Source organism: Hemitrygon akajei, chromosome 25, assembly GCF_048418815.1.
Source record: "Hemitrygon akajei chromosome 25, sHemAka1.3, whole genome shotgun sequence".
NCBI classification, from domain to species: Eukaryota; Metazoa; Chordata; class Chondrichthyes; order Myliobatiformes; family Dasyatidae; genus Hemitrygon; species Hemitrygon akajei.
The window spans coordinates 20,838,903-20,861,073 of NC_133148.1; the positions used below are offsets into that span (position 1 = coordinate 20,838,903).

A 22,171-nucleotide genomic window follows, 5' to 3' on the forward strand; every position below is an offset into this window, starting at 1 on the left:
ATTGGACCTTCCACATATTGATCCAAGATACTCTCAACAAATTCTGCACCATCTAAACCCCTTACACTAAGAAGGCCCTAGTTTATATTAGGGAAGCTGAAATCCCCCACAACAACACAACCCTATTATTCTTTCACATTTCCTTAATCCGCTCCTCAGTGTCTGTAGTAAAATCCCACCAGTGTGATCGAACCCTTCCTATTCCTGAGTTCTACCCAGTGCCCGACCCCCTCCCTTATGTCCTCCCTGAGTTGAGCTGAGCTGTGACACTGATTTCTGGATTCCTTGCTCTGCCTTGTGATCTGTTATTGTAACGTCAGGAAAACACATTAACAGCAAATCAGAGATGTGAGAAGTTCTATAGATTTTTAAAGTTTAAGATAGAGGCATTAAATCACCCATTCCTGTCCCCTCTCTACTAAGTTTCAGCAATGACAGGAGGAGCATTCCTAACTACTCCGTATTAAAAAGATTCATCTCCTCTTCACTGTGTCTCCAGCTATTCACGCCAAAGCACGTTAAACCAAAGACTTCCCACTCTACCACTGGCACAGTCTGACCAAGGCCGCTCCGCTGTTGCCGACATTCCTCGTCCAGCAGCTGCAGCTGAGTTCAGGCCTCTGAAGCCGACACTTGCTGCGCTTGTGCAGGGACCGTATCTGAACCTGCCCCTTTCTCCCGGTAGGGCTTTTGCCACCGACTCCCCGTGCCCGAGCCGCCGAAAGGCAGGCCGGATTTACCCCAACCTGCGCTTTTTTTCGCACTCGCACTCGCACTCCCGGCCACACTTACCGCGGCCCGCGGTCTCCGCGATCTCCGGTACCGGCCCGTCCTCCGCCCCGGTTCCAAACCGGCGCCGACCCGCCCGGCCGGTGACGTCACTGCGCGTGCGCGCCAGGCTCCCGGGCGATGGGTCGAGACCGCCTCTTCACTGGCTTCCGGTTTCCTCGCTGCTCTTTTTCGCCGTGCTGTCGCAAATTCGGGAAAGATGGGTGCACAGACCATCGGAGACGCAAGAAGTTCTGGAGGTGCTGGGAATCTTCAGCAACACACAGAAAATGCTGCAGGAAATCAGCAGATCGGGCTGCGCCTATGGAGGGGCGTGAACTGCCGCCGTTTCGGGCCGAGACCCTCATCGGGACCGGAGTGGGAGTGGGCAGAAGCCAGAATACGAAGGTGGGGGACGGGGAGGGTCACTGAGGGGTCTCCCCGAATCTCCCTCCACAGACACTGCCCGAGCTGTTGAGTTCCTCCAGCATTTTGTGTGTGTGTGTGTGTGTTGACAGCCTCCCGAAACGACAAGGTGACCGTGAAAGGATCTGTAATGTTCACTGGGGAGGAAATGTTATCTGGGGCCTTGGGAATCGATCCCCATCTCTGGTTCACGTAGTTGGGGATCTTTTGTGTTTCAGTTGAGAGAACAGCTCCAGTGTAGCTTGTTAAATAGTTCAGTAAAACTTGTATGTTTATTGTTTGATTAAGCACTCTTTGTTTACATAAGTCTGTGTGCAATGTATGTGAATGGCATACGTTATTATGCCACCAGGTCACGTGTGAGCGCCTCGTGAAAGTAAAACTAAGTACGTGAGTACCTCCGGGCTCCGTGTTTTCCTCTCTGCTAGTTTCTGAGGTTACAGAACATAACAGACGCTGCGCCTCGCAGTGCGAGAACCTGTCATCACCGCGCTGGAGCAGGGGGCTGCACTTCGTCAGCTCTTCCCAATTGGCCTGTGAACCTTGTGAATGTTCAGAACGGAGCCTTCAGCCCAACCCGTTCACGGCTCTCTACACTAATCCCACTTGCATCAAAATAGAATAGCTACATTATAGTACAGTACAGGCCCTTTGGCCCACAATGTTATACTGACCTTCTAATCTTTTCTAAAGTCTTATCCTTGCCACCTATACAGCCCTCCATTTTTTTGTCTGAACGAAGAGTTCCTCAATTGACCCGGATGAATATCCCTCCGTCAACTGGCTGATAGCACACCAGCAAAAGCATATGAAGAAGAGGCATCCATCAATATGGGAAGAGTTGCACTCAGTCGTTGAGGATTAAGGCACAGCAGCAAATCCGTACTGGAGGGAGGGTGTTCACTGACTCCAAGTGGGGGGAGGGATTCACTCACTCAGCCAGTCTGTGGAATCGCCGGTGAGTCCGCAAGTGACCGTAGGAGCTGGATTCCAGAGTCATTACTCCTTAGTATCCGGGATTCTATCCCAGCCTGGCATCCTGATGATGTTTACGGCTCCTGTAACTGGGATGAATTTTAATCTTCCTCAGCCGTGCCCAATAAATTTTCTAGATTTTGAGCGCATATCATTTAATTAGTGCAAGTGCTGTACTCTTCACAATTTAGAAATATAACACGAGACATCATTGTTGTCTTGTGGTTTTTGAGTTTTAGATAGAATCTATTGTAGTAATGTGAGCTTTTTGGACCAATAATCCAGGCCAGGTTGGTGGAACATTTCCACTTGGTCTAATTATGAAGGGTCCCAGTTATCTTGCATTCAGAGTCACTGGACCCCGACACTCTTTGATCTATCAACGACCGTGCATCAACCTCCCCATGTTAAACCAAGTCACACACAGGCATTTCCCATGAAGGGATTCCACCCTAACATTTGCAGAAGCAATTACAAAATCTATCCATAAGTGGGAATTCATGACGGGTGAACTGTATCTGAAACGTGTAAGCAACAAAATAATATTCCAAAGCTGCACAGTGAACGTCAAGCAACACACACAAAATGCTGGTGGAACACAGCAGGCCAGGCAGCATCTATAGGGAGAAGCACTGTCGACGTTTCGGGCCAAGACCCTTCGTCAGGACTAACTGAAAAGAAAGATAGTAAGAGATTTGAAAGTAGTGCGGGGAGGGGGAAATGCGATATGATAGGAGAAGACCGGAGGGGGTGAGGTGAAGCTAAGAGCTGGAAAGGTGATTGGCGAAAGTGATACAGAGCTGGAGAAGGGAAAGGATCATGGGACAGGAGGCCTCAGGAGAAAGAAAAGAGGAGGGGGGAAGCACCAGAGGGAGATGGAGAACAGGCAAACAACTAAATTTGTCAGGAATGGGGTAAGAAGGGGAGGAGGGGCATTAACGGAAGTTAGATAAGTCAATGTTCATGCCATCAGGTTAGAGGCTACCCAGCCGGTATATAAGGTGTTGTTCCTCCAACCTGAGTTTGGATTCATTTTGACAGTAGAGGAGGCCATGAATAGACATATCAGAATGGGAATGGGATGTGGAATTAAAATGTGTGGCCACTGTGAGATCCTGCTTTCTCTGGCGGACCGAGCGTAGGTGTTCAGCGAAACGGTCTCCCAGTCTGCGTTGGGTCTCGCCAATATATAAAAGGTCACACCGGGAGCACCGGACGCAGTATACCACACCAGCCGACTCACAGGTGAAGTGTCGTTTTGGGTCGAGACCCTTCTTCAGGAAACCACGATGGGAATCGGAAATAACAAGACAAAATGCAGGACATGTTCATTTTAATTCACCATGTAGCACAGTAACAGGCCTTTTTGGCCTAAAAGCATGGCACCACCCAAGTACACCCATGTGACCAGTCACCCATGGACATATACATCTCTGGAATGTGGGAAGAAAGCAGAGTACCGGGAGGAAACGCATTTGATCATATACAGCGGCAGAATTGAACCTGGGTCACTGTAACAGTGTTACGCTAACTGCTACACCACCGTATAGAACCCAAAGTCAACAGATTAGTCAAGAACTCGCAGAAGTGAATTGGGTAGATTGTTTGGAGGGAAAGGGCCACCTGGGGAGCAGGAGACATTTCAAAGTTTGAGGCTTTTCTCGAGAGGTCTTGGCCTGCATGTTCCAGTTAAAGTGATGACAGGTCTGGCAGTAGGGGAGAACTATGGAGGAGGTCCATGGCTTTCTCTGCTGCCATGAGGAGACCACTCTCAGGTTAGAGGAGAAACAGCTGATATTCTGTCCGAGTAGCTTCCAAAGGCACGAATATTGATTTTCTCTTCTCCCCCTTCTCTCTATTTTCATTCCCCTCTATAACTCCCTTCTCCTCAGCTCTCTATCACCTCCCTCTCGATCCTCTCTTCCTGCTTGTTCCCCCATGGTCCATTCTCCTCTCCTATCAGATTCCTTCTTCAGTTGTTCACCTTTTTCACACTTGATGGGTCCTATTTCTCACATCTTATCCTCTTGCTCTTCATATACTTGTAGAATACCTTGGGGTTTTCCTTAATCCTGTCTGCTAGCCTTATAATCTTCAAGATCTCTATCATTACCTAGTTTTTTGAACCTTTCGTAAGCTTTTCTTCTTGACTAGATTTACAACTGCCTTCGTACACCACGGTTCCTGTACCCTACCACCCTTTCCCTGTCTCATTGGAACGTACCTATGCAGAATCCATGCAAATATCCCCCAAACATTTGCCACATTTCTGTCATACATTTCCCTGAGAACAACTGTTCCCAATTTATGATTCCAAGTTCCTGCCTGATAGCCTCATATTTCCCCTTTCTCCAATTAAATGCTTTCCTGACTTGTCTGCTCCTATCCCTCTCCAATGCTGTGGTAAAGGAGATAGAATTGTGATCTCTATCTCCAAAATTCTTTTCAAATCTTTTTATTAATTTTTAAGAAAAACGTAAGTAAAATATAAGTACAAAACATTTGAGAGTACACAATTAATAGATTAATTAACAAACAGATATGTATTAATCAATATATAAAGTCTCCCAAACTCATAGTATTAATGTAGAGGATTTAAGAAAAAAAAAGAAAAAGGAGAAAAAGAACCCCCCCCCAAAAAAAACTAAAAGAATTTAAAAAAAAACAACTAATAAAAAAAAACTAACCAACATGGGTAATTGCATAATGTTAAATACATACAGTAGTGCCAATGACTCCGAACCTCCATCCATACAATTCAGGATAGTAACAATAAGGTTCAGGATCAGACCATTTAATTCATATGAAAATGTTGAATAAATGGTCTCCAAGTTTCCTCAAATTTAACTGAAGAATTAAAAACCACACTTCTAATTTTTTCTAAACTCAAACAGGAAATAGTTTGAGAAAACCACTGAAATACAGTTGGAGGGTTAATTTCTTTCCAATTCAGTAAAATAGATCTTCTAGCCATTAGTGTAACAAATGCAACCATTCGTTGGGATGAAGCGGATAAACGCTTATTATCTATCATTGGTAGACCAAAAATTGCGGTAAAAGGATGTGGTTGGAGATTAATATTTAAAACTCTTGAAATAATATCTATCTCCAAAATTCTCTCCCACTGAGAGATCTGACACCTGACCAGGTTCATTTCCCAATACCAGATCAAATACAGCCTCTCCTCTTGTAGGCTTATCTACATATTGTGTTGGGAAATCTTCATGAACACACCTAACAAGCTTCACCCCATCTAAACCCCTCACGCTAGGGCAGTGGTTCCCAACCTTTTTTTGGCCATGCCCCACCTAATCACCTCTAAAATCCTGATGCCCCCTGTGGTGATATATAATTCTTATTATTCAAAAAGTGAACTCCTATTCACCTGGAGGAAGCCTAAAAGACCATTAACTTGGTTTAAACAAGCTTCCAAAGAACATGGCATTCATGAAAGAGAAAAATAAAAGAACCAAAGGACTGTTAAAGTTCTGAGGAAGAAATTACTAAGAAATTGTAAAAAAAAAAGAACATTAAGTGATATTAAAATAATAATAATAATAAATAAACCAATGCCGATTCGTTTCTACAGCATACAAAGACAGATACACCGTTTAAAAGAGATGACGCAATGTACACACCTTCACACCACCAAGAACCGAAAGCTACTGCAAAAAGCAGCATTGGCGCGACCTTGTACGAGTTTCTTACGCGTTTGGACTTGTTCATTCATTCCTTCCTACATCAGTCAATTCATTAATTTAATTATGAAAGCCATTTGAAGGTTGTAATGTTGGTGATACACTATATATACAGTACATACGCAATTACACATGTACATACACACAAGTATTTTTATGCATACATACTGTATATACACATATGTATTAACTCGCACACACACTCATACTCACACAGACTTACTAGAAAAAATTCACTGTTAATAACGCATTCTCGAATTGCCCCCCTTAAAAATCAAATTACCCCCCTGTGGGGCGTATGCCCCACGTTGGGAACCACTGGTCTAGGGAGATGCCAATCAATATTTGGGAAATTAAAATCTCCCACCATGAGAACTCTGTTATTATTACACATTTCCAGAATATGTCTCCCTATCTGCTCCTTGATGTCCCTGTTACTATTGGGTGGTCTATAAAAAAATACCCAGTAGAGTTATTGACCCCTTCCTGTTTCTAACTTCCACCCACAGAGACTCCGTAGACAATCCCTCCATGTCTTCCTCCTTTTCTGCAGCCGTGACACTATCTCTCATCAGCAGTGCCATGCCCCCCACCTCTTGTCTCCCACCGTGTTCTTTCTGAAACATCTGTATTTACATGTATAATCTTGAATGTGACAATAAAAATGAAGATTTGGAGGATATAATTGTCAAAGGCATTGGCTTTACTAGAAGAGAGATCAAGTCAACCAGCAGGGCTGTAGCTGAGGCAGCAGAGACAGGATCATCATGGGTGTGGACTAAGTACGTCCAGAGGGGCAGATAGTCGGACAGTGTATACATCTTTTGTAAACTCTTCAGTAGCTGCATAGTTACCCGAAGAGTAGACTATCTGTTGGATGGAAGCGACCAACAACGGTGATAGAGGCCGATGCCAAGTTGTTAAGCTCATCAGCGGGAGGTGGTGCTTTAGCACTGCTGGCCCACCACCTCGAGGGGGTCTTGATCATAAGCGGGCCGAAACTCCTGAGGGCAGGTGGCAGATCAAATGATGATGATAGCACAGGACAGTTAACACCTTAGTCCACGTGTATTCTCAATTCTAAAGGCAGTCTATTATCCACACTGATTTTGTTCTTTGACAGTCAATCAAAAGAACACAGCAGCGTACACTGCCTGAATTCGAATGTTGATAGCCTTGAGGAACTAATGCACAGTTTTATCATATTTTAGTGGCATTGGCAGTGTTCTAATTTGTTCTGTATTTCATTCATAGTACTAACTTGTTACTCAGTTAAATGGCAGTTCATCCTTTTTAGACCTTCCAAACTATTTTCATGAAACTTCGGCTATGCGGGGTGTTGCTAAATTGGGCCAAAATGTACCAGTCCCAATGCTTCCCTTTGAATTGGAACCCACAGTATTTGAAGCAGAGTTTGAAAGGTTCTTGATTAGTAAGGGTGTCGAAGGTTAGGAGAGAAGGCAGGAGAATAGGGTTGAGAAAGAAAATACATCAAACATGATCACATGGTGAAGACTCAATGGGCTGAATGGCCTTATTCTGTTATTGTCTAATGGTCTTCACGGATTTCCTACAGACTGATCTGACTGTGGTTGTTAATCTTCAAATGTCTGGGACAGGAGTGATTTGAGAGAGTTTTGACCTGTTTCTCCTTATTCCTCTTTCTGTTTCGGTGATCCTTGGGGCTGAGGATGCAAAGATTGGCTTCATTCGTCACACATAAATCAATAAATCATAAATCACGTACATTGAAATGCCATGCTTTGCAATATCGACCAACCAGTCCAATACCTGTGTAAATTTCACCAAGCTTCCAGCACTAACATACCATGGCCACAACGTACTGACATTAACCCTTACGTGTTTGAAATGTGGGAGGAAACTGGAGCATGTGGTCATTGGGAGAATGCACAGGCTCCTTACAGACAACAGTGGGAACTGAATTCCGATCTTACAGCTGGTGCTGTAAAGTGTTACACTGACCGGTATGTTACTATGCTGACCACATATGTATACACATACATATGACAATAAACTCAACTTCGATTTTGAAAACTGCAAAACAGGAACTGAGTTTAGCTCTCATGAGCTAAACAAAACCCTCTGATTGTGTTTGCAAACAAGATATAACTATATAACAATTACAGCACAGAAAGAGGCCATCACGACCCTTCTAGTCTGTGCCGAATGCTTACTCTCACCTAGTCCCACCTACCTGCACTCAGCCCATAACCCTCCATTCCTTTCCTGTCCATATACCTATCCAATTTTACTTTAAATGACAATACCAAACCTGCCTCTACCACTTCTACTGGAAGCTCATTCCACACAGCTACCACCCTCTGAGTAAAGAAACTCCCCCCTCGTGTTACCCCTAAACTTTTGCCCCCTAACTCTCAACTAAGATACCAGTTAACCATGTCAACTTAGAGGGAAGATGTGGCTTGAGGCTTTGCAAAAATTAGCTCAGAAAGTCAAAGGAAGGTCTCTCCTTTTTCCGTATCCCAGTATTTAGTTCAGAGGCAGAAAGGATCAAGGATCAACTTCCTTCTCCAAATATATTTCCATATTTGATGAATTTGCTGTGGTGTGTTGGTCAGCATTAAATATGCAAAAAAATCAATAACCATTAAAAAAACAAACTGAAAAGTTAAAGCACAGATAAGGAATGAAATGCAAAAAAATGTGGTTTAATGTGCTTTCAGTCCAACATCAAATTTCTGAAAATTTACCTTATTATTCTATTTTCTTCTCCACTATTTAATTATTTTGTAATATATAGTATTATATTTTTGTGTTCAATAGCTGTCACTAAACAATAAATAACATATCATATAAGTCAGTGATAATGAGTCTGATTCTGATTTTGTACTGGGGAGACAGTAAAGATTTGAGAGAGGAGTGTTCCATGGAATTTGTTGCCATGGGCAACAGTGGAGGCCAAGTCATTGGGTGTATTTAAAACAGAGATTGATAGGTATCTGAGTAGCCAGGGCATCAAAGGTTATGGTGAGAAGGTGGGGGAGTGGGACTAAAGGGGAGATTGGATCAGCTCATGATAAAATGGCAGAGCAGACTCGATGGGCTGAATGGCCGACTTCTGCTCCTTTGTCGTATGGTTTCAGTTTTGATGAAAGGCCAGATTGTTATGTTGGCTGTTTGTTCCTTTGCTACCTGAATCGCTGAGCTCCCCCAGAATTTTATGTGTTGCTCAAGATTTCCAGAATGCACATAATCTCTTGTGTTTCGAACTTGAGTGTTTTAGTTGGCCTAGGTCGAGGCCATTGGTGCTGGGGGATTGGGGAATTAAACAGGCTGTAGGGACTGGGTGGAGATGGAAGTGGGTAGTTCAGGAGGTAGAAGAACAAGTTCAGGTGAAGGTACTGTGACTCTAAAACCAATGGAAATAATGTTACTATGGATACAGATATTCAAGAAATTGAACACCAATCTTCAAGATATAAAATCTCTTTACCATTTAACTATTTAAAAGGCTGTTAAAACCTATAGTTGGGTGAGGGACATTTTGATTGGGAACGATTGAAACTGCAGCTGAAGACAATAGATGAGCATCCATCTTAATTGGTAACCCAGTTGTGGTAGGGAAGGCATTAAGTGCCCATCTCCTGTATTTAACATATTGTTTAAGCAGCCGCTTCACGTACAGTGGAAAACGGGTCTGTTTTGTGATTTAGTAATCTGGATAGTGGTATAACTCTGTAACAACAGAGCTCTGTTTAGGTGCCAGGGAGTTAGTGCTTAGATCAGCTAAGATGCCATGGACCCCTTTAGCAGTCCGGTGAAGCCGATAGACCCCATTCACAGAAAAATGTATCTAAATATATAAAATAAAATAGGATTACAAAAGAAGCAAATTATATTGAAATCCAGTTATCAAAATATTTTTAAAGAACTCATTTGTGATATAGTCACGTGTGCTTCCGTATTGAGGTATTAAATAACAAAACTATACATTTAAAATAATTAAATTTTATTTCTCAAAGACAGCAGTGTGAAGGCTGCTTAGTTTGAACCCGAACGTTAAACTGTGACGTTGTCTTTGACAAGGCAAAAACCATATCATGTTACATTTCAAATTGCACATCCAACCGATTTCAATACTTTGTTTTAATTTGTTTTCAACAAGTGTTAAGAATTCTGATTCGCAAATGGACTGATGTTCGGCTCTGCTTTGGACAAGGACCGGAACGGAAAGTCCCAGAAACGGTTTGTGGGATCCCGGTGATAGTGGGATAAACCATGGAGAGTCTAGTTTCAGACGAGCTCGCTAACTGCCTGTGAATGTATTGATCTGTATTCCCGATGGCCAAGGACAACGTGCTCCCGGGGTCGCTACATCACCTTTAACCGGCTGATGAGCTAACAGATAGTGTCAGGGTCACGGGGCTTCCCTTACCTGGCTAGCCGGGATTAGGCGATTAGAGAATCTCTCGGGACACACTGACTGATCCAAAGTTATCGAGGGCACTGAGGCTGCGGATGGTGCTCCGGAAATTGCGAATTCCTCCCGGGAACCGCAGGTAAAACACTCGCTGCTCACCGCGGCTCAGACATGAGTGTGTTCGGGTGATGGCGGCTGCGGCTCGGAATAAAACGGCAACGACGGTAACTTCAGACAGTCGGGTAAAGTAGTGGAAAGGGTCAGTCTGGGACAGTGAGTCTGGTGGATTTAATGGTTCCATGGATTTATCCGGTGTAGTGTGGACGTAGCCTTATCCTTAGGATAATTCCGTGACTGGAGCTTTTTCTCTTCGTTTTTACCCTCCGTCCACACTAAAACTGAGTTTTTGTTTTCTTGAACTCGACCTAAAAATTTCAGAACAGACGGCAACGAGACTGAAGTCACAAGAGTTAGAAATGTACTCACCAAAAACTTTGACCCATAACTTACTGAATAAATAAGTATACTCACTTTGCCCTGTTTTCTGTCCTTGCTCGTATGAAGGTGGTTTACCGATCTATGCAAGCACTTCTCTGACAATAGATGTGTAACAGCCTAATGTAACATTGTATGGAAATACAAGATAACACTGATGCAGACATGTTTTATACATTTAACAAGGTGCTTTATTAATGCAACTGAGTTATTCAGCTTTTCAATGTTCGTCGTCAGCCGGGTCAATCTGCCCGTAAGCTCCCTGTCGGTTGCCTCCGTACACTCCGGTATTTGTTTTTTTTTAACTTTTTAGTTCTCCTGCACGAGAGCCAACAGCTGTCCGTCGTTTTAAGCTTTTCTAGTGTGTAACTACACAAACGCGCACTTTTACGGCGAGATTCGACACCGAACGTGTCGCTTGTTTTCGGTGGATGTGTCCTGCGCATGCACAGTAGGAGAAGATTCGCCGAAATCTCCGTTTCAATGTGGACGGAGATGTTTTTAAAAACGCACAGTGTGGCCCCCCCCCCCTATCGTTTTTACGCGAAACCGGCGTTTCCAAAATGATCCGGTCTAGTGTGGATGTAGCCTAAAAGAATAAACAAAAAAGCATCAGTACTCCCCAGCAAGCAGTCAAGCATGCAACAATGCATCATTAGAGACCCAGACTTGCAGTAAGCCAAAGATTACTTGTTCACTCCGTAGCTCGACATACCCGGTAAATTCATGTATTTACTGCCCTCTCCATGGAAAAATATGGGCCCTCATGTTGTTTCAAATCTCTCCCCAACCACAAATCTATGGCCCTGTTTGTGGACTCCTCTATCTTGAATATGATGCTTAACATGATATTTACGGGTGTCAGAGCAGATCTGTGATGATGAACAGTCTGCCTGCTTTTCCAATGTATTTGACCTGTATGAATAGAAGTAATGGCTGCCGCTCGACCCAGGCACCCTCAAGCTTCAGTCATTCATCCCCTTCCATCCAACAAGAGCCAGGTCCTATTATGACAGAGAATGCCCCGATTTTGCTCCGTTGGGGAACCGTTCCTTGGCCTGACGTCCCGCTCCTACCAGTAGCTGAGCTGCCACAGCCTCCCTCTGCTCGGGGAGGGAACAAAACCTGATGTTGCCACTGTCCTTCCCACCGAGACATTGTCAATCTTACAGGGTCAGGAGCCACTCAATTTCTGAAGTTTCATCGACGTTCCCTTAACATTGATAGGGTGCTTTCTGGGGCACAGGTGTTTCTGGTTAATACTGGACTCCATGAAAAGTACATTAAAGTGTTTGGATGGAAGTCCCTGATGTATTTGGACAATGTGGTTTATAGAAGTCACTAACTGGGAAAACTCCTGTTATCAAGGTCTAACCCTGAGGACAAGAGTAAAGCCAGAGTCCTGGCCAACAGACCTGGTGAGAGGGAAATGGATGCTGGAGAAGTGGAGCGAATGGGCGACTGGGGGAGCTCGTGGGACATGGCGTCTGATCCAAAGTTGTCGGGGGTGCTGAGGCCGCGGGTCGTACTGCGGAGATTACAACTTCCACCCGGGAAACACAGGTAATGAAACACGTGCTGGGCTCGGTTTCCATGGTTTAGACATTGGAACGTGTCAGGACTTGATGGCTCAAAACATAATGTCGCCGTGGGTCAACACCAATTGTTCCAGCTTCTAAGCTGTTGGAGTGTATTGTCCTGTGGACAAGTGCATGTCTGTACAGGTGTAATGAAAAACATACAGCAGCATTACTGGTTGGTGACGTTGTTGCCTGGCTAACTTGTCTGAGGCCGGAGGTGAACTCTCTGACACCTCCTCCGAATTGCCACATATCGGACCCCTGTCTCCCACACCGTCACTGACTTGATCTCCTCTGGAGGTCTCCCCACTACAGTCTCCGTCCTCATCATACTCCAACACCGCTCTGCCCATTTCTACCTCCTACTCCAGATCCACAGATCTAACTGCCCCAGTTGGACTCTCCATTTTCATTCTGGCTAACAGACCTGATAATTGCCCTCCACCACTGCCCCAGTCCATCGATCAGAACTGCTGCTTATCCTCAGGAGCTTTTCTTTTTGGCACCCTCACTTTCTGAGGGGGGGATAAAAAAGCTATAGCTGTGGACACTGCCACTTGCCCCAGGTCTGTGTGCCTTTTCACTGGCTGTCTGGTGCAATCCATGTTCAAACCTGGAATGCCAGCACTCTGCATGTTTCTCTGTTATAGCAACAACTGCTTTCATGCTCCCCCACCAGCACCAGTGCGGCACTCGTCAATTCCTCAATGTCTCCGTCAACTTCCACCTCGCCCTCAGATTCACTTGTCGATCTCCAACACCTCTCTTCACTTTCTTCATCTTTGTCTCCATCTCAGAAGACAGACCTTCTGACATATTCTAGAAAGCCACTGACTCTAGAATTCTATCGGGGTCTGGTGTGGTCAGATATCTTTCCTTTCTCAATACTTTTATTGATTTCTTGCAAAAAAGAATACAGAGTACAGGAGGATATATATCATATATCAATTACAATATATTTGAATCACACTTAGTCTCATTACCCCATATTCATCTAAATTACATCGAATCATAATATTGAAAAGTAATAGTTTTATTATACAAAAAATATAAACCCACTACCACGAAAAGCTGTTTGGTAAAGAAAGAAGAAAGGGAAAAAAAATCCTTATCATATAGTAAAACAAATTATTAGCCAATATCTGTACTTCATAACAAATCAAAGATTTTGAAAATAATTCAAAAAAGGTCCCCACAATGTTAGAAATCTTGTCTTGATTCAGAAATCGAACAACGAATCTTCTCTAAATTTAAACATGACAGAACTTGGCTTAGCCATTGAGCATGAGTAGGCAGAGCAACATCCTTCCACCTAAGCAGAATGCCCGCCTAGCTATAAAAACCAAAATGTGCAAATCAGGTGTCTCCAAGATAATATCTTTTCCTCCAGCAATACTGAATAACCATATAACCATATAACAATTACAGCACGGAAACAGGCCATTCCGGCCCTCCTAGTCCGTGCCGAACTCTTAATCTCACCTAGTCCCACCTACCCGCACTCAGCCCATAACCCTCCACTCCTCTCCTGTCCATATAACTATCCAATTTTACCTTAAATGACACAACTGAACTGGCCTCTACTACTTCTACAGGAAGCTCATTCCACACAGCTATCACTCTCTGAGCAAAGAAATACCCCCTCGTGTTTCCCTTAAACCTTTGCCCCCTAACTCTCAAATCATGTCCTCTCGTTTGAATCTCCCCTACTCTCAATGGAAACAGCCTATTCACGTCAACTCTATCTATCCCTCTCAACATTTTAAATACCTCGATCAAATCCCCCCTCAACCTTCTACGCTCCAATGAATAGAGACCTAACTTGTTCAACCTTTCTCTGTAACTTAAGTGCTGAAACCCAGGTAACATCCTAGTAAATCGTCTCTGCACTCTCTCTAATTTATTGATATCTTTCCTATAATTCGGTGACCAGAACTGTACACAATATTCCAAATTTGGCCTTACCAATGCCTTGTACAATTTTAACATTACAAAATGTTAAAAATGACTTCCAAAATAAGGCAGTCAAAGGGTTTGGTTTAAAATTTACTTTAACAAGTACAGAAAAAGTTTGAAATGCTGCTTTCCAGTATTTTTCAAGGCTCGGTCATCTCCAGAACGTATGAATTAATGAAGCCTCTCCATTGTTACATCTGTCACAATAGGAAGATATATCCAAATAAAACTGAGACACCTTATCTTTGGTCGTGTGGGCCCTATGGACCACTTTAAATTGTAGGAGGGAGTGACGGGCACATAACGATGAGGTTTTAACCAATTTAAAAATTTCATTCCAAGTTTCCTCAGAAATTGAAGTCTGTAAATCTCATTCCCAAAGATTTTGAATTTTGTCTAAAGGAACGTTTCTCATTCCCAACAACAAACCATACATATTAGATATTGATCCATTATGAAAAGGTTTCAAGTTAAGAAGTTGGATTTCAATGAAACTATTGAAAGGCCTAGACAGAGTGGACATGGAGAGGATATTTCTGATAGTAGGAAAGTCTAGGACCAGAGTGTCCAGCTTCGGAATAGAAGGGCATCAGAATTGGATTGAAGTATCACTGGCATATACCATGAAGTTGGTTGTTACGTGGCAGCATTCAATGCAATACATAACAAAAACTGTAAATTACAGGAAAAAATACATCTTTTTAAAAAGCTCAAATTAAGCAAGTATTGCAAAAAGAGGCAGTGTTCATGTCTTCAAAGTTGATTCAGAAATCAGATGACAGAGGGGAAGGATCGTTGCACACGTGCTTTCGGGCTCTTTGCAACTGCACCGATATGTTGGGCTCAGGATGGATCCTCAAAGATGATCCAGAATCTTGAAATTGCTGACCCTTCCCACTTTTGATCACTCGATGAGGACTAATGGGTGTTCCTTCATCTTCCTCACACTGAAGTTCGCAATCAATTCTTTGGCCTCACTGACATTAAGTGCAAGGTTGTCGCTCGGACAGTGAGGGAGTCGCAGGCCCAGTTGTAGTGGGAGATACAAGGGGCCCAGGTTTTGAAGCATTCTTGATCAGAACTGCAAGAAGCACTGTGCTAAACTTTGAGCTGTAGTCAACAAACAGCAGACTGTCGTGAGTATTAGCATTGTCCAGGTGATCCAAGGCTATGAGAAGGACAAACTAAATTGCATCTGCAGTGGACATCCTGTGGTGAATTTCTCCCCTTAAACCTTAGATGTCGGTTCTCTACTATTAGACGTTTTGACCCTGGGGAGAACTACTGGATGGACTACTCTCATAACCTATTACACCCTATTGTGTCTCCCTTTGGCCTCCATATTCAAAGGTGGTGTCCTCCATAGACATACCTTTCCTGTACGCAGTATAGACTGACTGGGTGCTGGTGCTATGTGGGCCATTACTAACCTCTCAAAGTTTTTCATTATGGTCAAAGTTAGTCACTTTAATTTAGCTGGGGAAAGTAAGCCGGTTGGACTTTACCATGATCCACTGATATTTATTTTTCCAAATTTCACAACCTGCCTTTCATTCTTGTCTCTCTCTCCCTCTCCCCTTTCCTGTTTGAAATACATTTCACAGGATCACAGCAATGAAGGGAATTTCAAACCAAACCGTGCATCAGGGTTCCGAGTGCGGGCACGGCTTCAGCCAAGCAACCGGACAGTTGCGACACCGGAATAGTCACACCAGGGAGAAACCGTGGAAATGTGGGGACTGTGGGAAGGGATTCAAATACCCGTGCCTTCTGGAAATTCATTACCGCAGTCACACCGGGGAGCGGCCGTTTACCTGCCCTGTGTGTGGGAAAGGATTCCACTGTTCCTCCAACGTATCGAACCATCAGCGCACTCACACCAGTGAGAGGCCATTTACCTGTTCTGTGTGTGGGAAAGGATTCTTTGACTCAACTGCCTTGAGGATCCACATGCATGTTCACACCGGGAAGAGGCCATTTATTTGCTCCGTGTGTGGGAAGGGGTACAGTCGGGCATCAAACCTTACAAATCACAGGTGTGTTCACACCGGGAAGAGGCCATTTATTTGCTCCGTGTGTGGGAAGGGGTACAGTCGGGCATCAAACCTTACAAATCACAGGTGTGTTCACACCGGGAAGAGGCCATTTATTTGCTCCATGTGTGGGAAGGGGTACAGTCGGGCATCAAACCTTACAAATCGCAGGTGTGTTCACACCGGGAAGAGGCCATTTATTTGCTCCATGTGTGGGAAGGGGTACAGTCGGGCATCAAACCTTACAAATCACAGGTGTGTTCACACCGGGAAGAGGCCATTTATTTGCTCCGTGTGTGGGAAGGGGTACAGTCGGGCATCAAACCTTACAAATCACAGGTGTGTTCACACTGGGGAGAGGCCATTTGTCTGCTCTGTGTATGGGAAGGGGTTCAGGCGAGTATCTGTTTTGAAGAATCACATTCGTGTTCACTCTGGAGAAAAGTCGTTTGCCTGCTCTGTGTGTGGAGAGGGATTCACTGAAACTAACAAACTAAGGACACACCAGCGAATTCACTGCAAGGAGGACTCTTGCATACCTACAGGGGAAAAGGGTTCGGTGGGTCAGACAGCATAATGACACACCAAGAAACCATTTACCCACACCAAGTGTGGGTAGGATTCACTCAGTCAGCTGCTCCGTGGAATCACCAGTGTGTCCACAGGTCACTGCAGGAGCTGGATCCCCTGTTGCTCCTGATCATTATATCCAGGGCTCAATCCAGCTCATTGTCCCAGTCTGAATTGTCTGCTGATGTTTTCAGCCACTGTAACTGGGATCGACTTCTATGTTCATGGATAACAATGAATAAAGGTCTCGAATACTGTTTGTTTTTTGGTCCGTTTATGGCGGCTGTTCCACTCGTATGGATGACAGGGATTGTAAGGGGTGGATGGCGAGGATAAAAGGAACCCTGTGAGTGGTTGCAATGGGGATCAGAGTCTCCTAGTCTGTTTGCTAATGGACACAGTTGGAAGCCGATAGTACAAACACAGGCAATTATTTCTGGTTTACATCTTTAATCTTAGATGCCTTCACTAATAAAGAACCTATCAAGCTTCCTGTAGAAGCAGTGCTTGGGTTACATTTGGAGATAAGGGATGCTTAGGGGTGTGGGCCATCCTATCACGAGAGCAGGCTGAGGGAGTGTCATGGTCCCGTCGGGCAATGCCCCACGTTGCTATTACCTCAGTAATCCCCTCGTTTAATTCCCTATCATTTCCATTTCCACTGATTACACACACCTTCCCATCAGTAACTGCAGGATACAAACCCTGGAACCACAACAGGGAACTGCCGGCTCGTTGGTCGACTCTTGTTTGAGTAATCCCATTTCACGGTTCTGTCGGTTCTAAGTTCCGCATCATTTCCTGGATTCTCCACGTGAACCTGGTCTCCATGTAGACTCCCCTGGAAACCTATTCCACGCTCGCTACGCTGCTAACGCCTCCCGGCTCTGTCTCCGCGCCTGGGTTCGTCCCCAGCCACGCCCTTGCAACCAGCTGTGGTGGGCCTTTGTCTCAGTTCGGCGGGCGAGGAAGAGAGAGGTAACCAGTCGTGGGATTTCAGCCAGTTGGGGAACGCCATTCGATGGAGGGCAGGGAAATACGGCTTTTGGACGATTTGAGCCCCAACCTGTGCCCATTTGACTGTTAAGTTATTTTCTTTTCTTTACTAAATCTTTGGTTAAGTTATCATTCACAAATATACTTTATAACTATGAAGTGTGCGATCTGATATTTCATGATTAGTGGCTATTGTAGGGCAGTGAATCAGACAACATTCACACACACCGTGGAGTTATCGCCTTGGAATCTAACGGCTTTTAGCCAGGGGCCGCAGAGCTCCTCAGCTATCGCGGACAATGCATTCCACAGATTCACTGCACTCTGGCAGAAGTTGTTCCTCCTGATCTCTGTTCTAACCGGACATTCTTGTTTTCTGAGGCTGTGGCCTGTGGTCCTCGACTCTCCCAGCACTGAAAACATTCTATCTATCTCCAGTCTCTCCAGGCTTTTCAATATTTGCCGGGTCTCTGTTACGTACGTGTGTTACGACCGGATATGAGAATGGCTGGAGTCGCTTAGCACTTTTGTGTAAGGGTGTTTATTCGGTGCGTCATTGCTTTTTAAGTATTACAAAACAACAGTGAACAGAAAACTTTCACTGTTTATAAAACGTTTTCTACCAGAAAGCACCACTACAGCTCCGTACTATTTCAGTGTGAGCTCCTGGCAGCTTGATCACTCTCTCCCTGCCCAGATCGATCCTCCTCCTGTTGTGGGCTCCCGCACATACAGTCTTTAATCACCCACAGAATTCAGTTAAGACTACGCATGGATCAAACTATGATGTTGTTACAATCATATTAGAAAATAAGGAGAATAATCTAGTTTAAATACAGTTATAATATAGTTTAAGAAAAATATATGCACATTTACATATCCCCGTTAGTAAGGAGATAGAATGTTTCACTGTGTGTGGTGGGAGAAGTGCCATAGAACCAACCAATTATGAGAAGAAATGGAAGTGCGCACACTCGGCCTAACAGCCCCAGAATGACGTGTGTGTGTGTGTGTGTGTGTGTGTGTGTGTGTGTGTGTGTGTGTGTGTGTGTGTGTGTGTGTGTGTGTGTGTGTGTGTGTGTGTGTGTGTGTGTGTGTGTGTGTATAGAAACATAGAAAATAGGTGCAGGAGTAGGCCATTCAGCCCTTCGAGCCTGCACCGCCTTTCAGTATGATCATGGCTGATCATCCAACTCAGAACCCTGTACCTGCCTTCTCTCCATACCCCCTGATCCCTTCAGCCACAAGGGCCATATCTAACTTCCTCTTAAATATAGCCAATGAACTGGCCTCAACTGTTTCCTGTGGCAGAGAATTCCACAGATTCACCACTCTCTGTATGAAGAAGTTTTTCCTCATCTCGGTCCTAAAAGGCTTCCCCTTTATCCTTAAACTGTGACCCCTCGTTTTGGACTTCCCCAACATCGGGAACAATCTTCCTGCATCTAGCCAGTCCAATCCCTTTAGAGTTTTATACGTTTCAATAAGATCCCCCCCCCCCCAATTTTCTAAATTCCAGTGAGTATAAGCCTAGTCGATCCAGTCTTTCTTCATATGAAAGTCCTGCCATCCCAGGAATCAATCTGGTGAACCTTCTCTGTACTCCCTCTATGGCAAGAATGTCTTTCCTCAGATTAGGGGACCAAAACTGCACACAATACTCTAGGTGTGGTCTCACCAAGGCCTTGTACAACTGCAGTAGAACCTCCCTGCTCCTGTACTCAAATCCTTTTGCTATGAATGCCAACATACCATTTGCCTTTTTCACCACCTGCTGTACCTGCATGCCCACCTTCAATGACTGGTGTACAATGACACCCAGGTCTCGTTGCACCTCCCCTTTTCCTAATCGGCCACCGTTCAGATAATAATCTGTTTTCCTGTTCTTCCAACCAAAGTGGATAACCTCACATTTATCCACATTAAATTGCATCTGCCATGAATTTGCCCACTCACCTAACCTATCCAAGTCACCCTGCATCCTCTTAGCATCCTCCTCACAGCTAATACCGCCACCCAGCTTCGTGTCATCCGCAAACTTGGAGATGCTGCATTTAATTCCCTCGTCTAAATCATTAATATATATTGTAAACAACTGGGGTCCCAGCACTGAGCCTTGCGGTACCCCACTAGTCACTGCCTGCCATTCTGAAAAGGTCCCGTTTACTCCCACTCTTTGTTTCCTGTCTGCCAACCAATTCTCTATCCACATCAATACCATACCCCCAATACCGTGTGCTTTAAGTTTGTACACTAATCTCCTGTGTGGGACCTTGTCAAAAGCCTTTTGAAAATCTAAATATACCACATCCACTGGCTCTCCCCTATCCACTCTACTAGTTACATCTTCAAAAAATTCTATAAGATTCGTCAGACATGATTTTCCTTTCACAAATCCATGCTGACTTTGTCCGATGATTTCACCTCTTTCCAAATGTGCTGTTATCACATCTTTGATAACCAACTCTAGCATTTTCCCCACCGCTGATGTTAGACTCACCGGTCTATAATTCCCTGGTTTTTCTCTCCCTCCTTTTTTAAAAAGTGGCCACCCTCCAATCCTCAGGAACTAATCCAGAATCTAAGGAGTTTTGAAAAATTATCACTAATGCATCCATTATTTCTTGGGCTACTTCCTTAAGCACTCTGGGATGCAGACCATCTGGCCCTGGGGATTTATCTGCCTTTAATCCCTTCAATTTACCTAACACCACTTCCCTACTAACATGTATTTCCCTCAGTTCCTCCATCTCACTAGACCCTCGGTTCCTTACTATTTCCGGAAGATTATTTATGTCCTCCTTAGTGAAGACAGAACCAAAGTAGTTATTCAATTGGTCTGCCATGCCTTTGTTCCCTATGATCAATTCACCTGTTTCTGACTGTAAGGGACCTACATTTGTCTTGACCAATCTTTTTCTTTTCAAATATCTATAAAAGCTTTTACAGTCAGTTTTTATGTTCCCTGCCAGCTTTCTCTCATAATATTTTTTTCCCTTTCCTAATTAAGCCCTTTGTCCTCCTCTGCTGGTCTCTGAATTTCTCCCAGTCCTCAGGTGTGCCGCTTTTTTTTTTGCTAATTTATACGTTTCTTCTTTGGACTTGATACTATCCCTAATTTCCCTTGTCAGCCACGGGTGCACTACCTTCCCTGGTTTATTCTCTTGCGAAACTGGGATGAACAATTGTTGTAGTTCATCCATGCGATCTTTAAATGCTTAACATTGCATATCCACCGTCAACCCTTTAAGTATCATTTGCCAGTCTATCTTAGCTAGTTCACATCTCATACCTTCAAAGTTACCCTTCTTTAAGTTCAGAACCTTTGTTTCTGAATTAACTATGTCACTCTTCATCTTAATGAAGAATTCCACCATATTATGGTCACTCTTACCCAAGGGGCCTCGCACGACAAGATTGCTAACTAACCCTTCCTCATTGCTCAATACCCAATCTAGAATGGCCTGCTCTCTAGTTGGTTCCTCGACATGTTAGTTCAGAAACCCATCCCGCATACATTCCAAGAAATCCTCTTCCTCAGCACCCTTACCAATTTGGTTCACCCAATCTATATGTAGATTGAAGTCACCCATGATAACTACTGTTCCTTTATTGCACACATTTCTAATTACCTGTTTAATGCCATCCCCAACCTCACTACTACTGTTAGGTGGCCTGTACACAACTCCCACCAGCGTTTTCTGTCCCTTAGTGTTATGCAGCTCTACCCATATTGATTCCACATCCTCCAGGCTAATGTCCTTCCTTTCTATTGCGTTAATCTCCTCTCTAACCAGCAATGCTACCCCACCTCCTTTTCTTTCCCGTCTATCCCTCCTGAATATTGAATATCCCTGGATGTTCACCCTGGAGCCATGTCTCTGTGATCCCAACTATATCATATTCATTAATAACTATCTGCACATTCAATTCATCCACCTTGTTATGAATGCTCCTCGCATTGACACACAAAGCCTTCAGGCTTGTTTTTACAACACTCTTAGCCCTTATACAATTATGTTGAAAAGTGACCCTTTTTGCTTTTTGCCCTGGATTTGCCTGCCTGACACTTTTACTTTTCACCTTACTACTTTTTGCTTCTACCCTCATTTTACACCCCTCTGTCTCTCTGCACTTGTCCCCATCCCCCTGCCACATTAGTTTAAAGCCTCCTGAACAGCAGTAGCAAACGCTCCCCCTGGGACATTGGTTCCAGTCCAGCCCAGGTGCAGACCGTCCTGTTTATACCGGTTCCACCTCCCCCAGAACTGG

General features: G+C 44.2%; 2 protein-coding genes across 3 annotated transcripts in view; one reads left to right on the plus strand and one right to left on the minus strand.

Moving 5' to 3' along the window:
• Positions 1-22,171, minus strand: part of LOC140716390 (uncharacterized) — a 108,437-nt gene that overhangs the window by 12,272 nt on the left and 73,994 nt on the right. The gene's annotated exons all lie outside the window — the stretch shown is intronic.
• LOC140716396 (uncharacterized) lies at positions 843-17,119 on the plus strand. 2 transcript variants are annotated; one of them, XM_073029085.1, is made up of 3 exons: positions 843-1,028; positions 12,133-12,327; positions 15,905-17,119. In XM_073029085.1, exons 1-3 carry the CDS (start codon positions 910-912, stop codon positions 16,908-16,910), a joined length of 1,320 nt encoding a protein of 439 aa, XP_072885186.1. In that variant the 5' UTR covers positions 843-909; the 3' UTR covers positions 16,911-17,119. The 2 variants fall into 2 exon arrangements, with proteins under 2 accessions (XP_072885186.1, XP_072885187.1); XM_073029086.1 differs by lacking the exon at positions 843-1,028 and adding an exon at positions 10,315-10,408.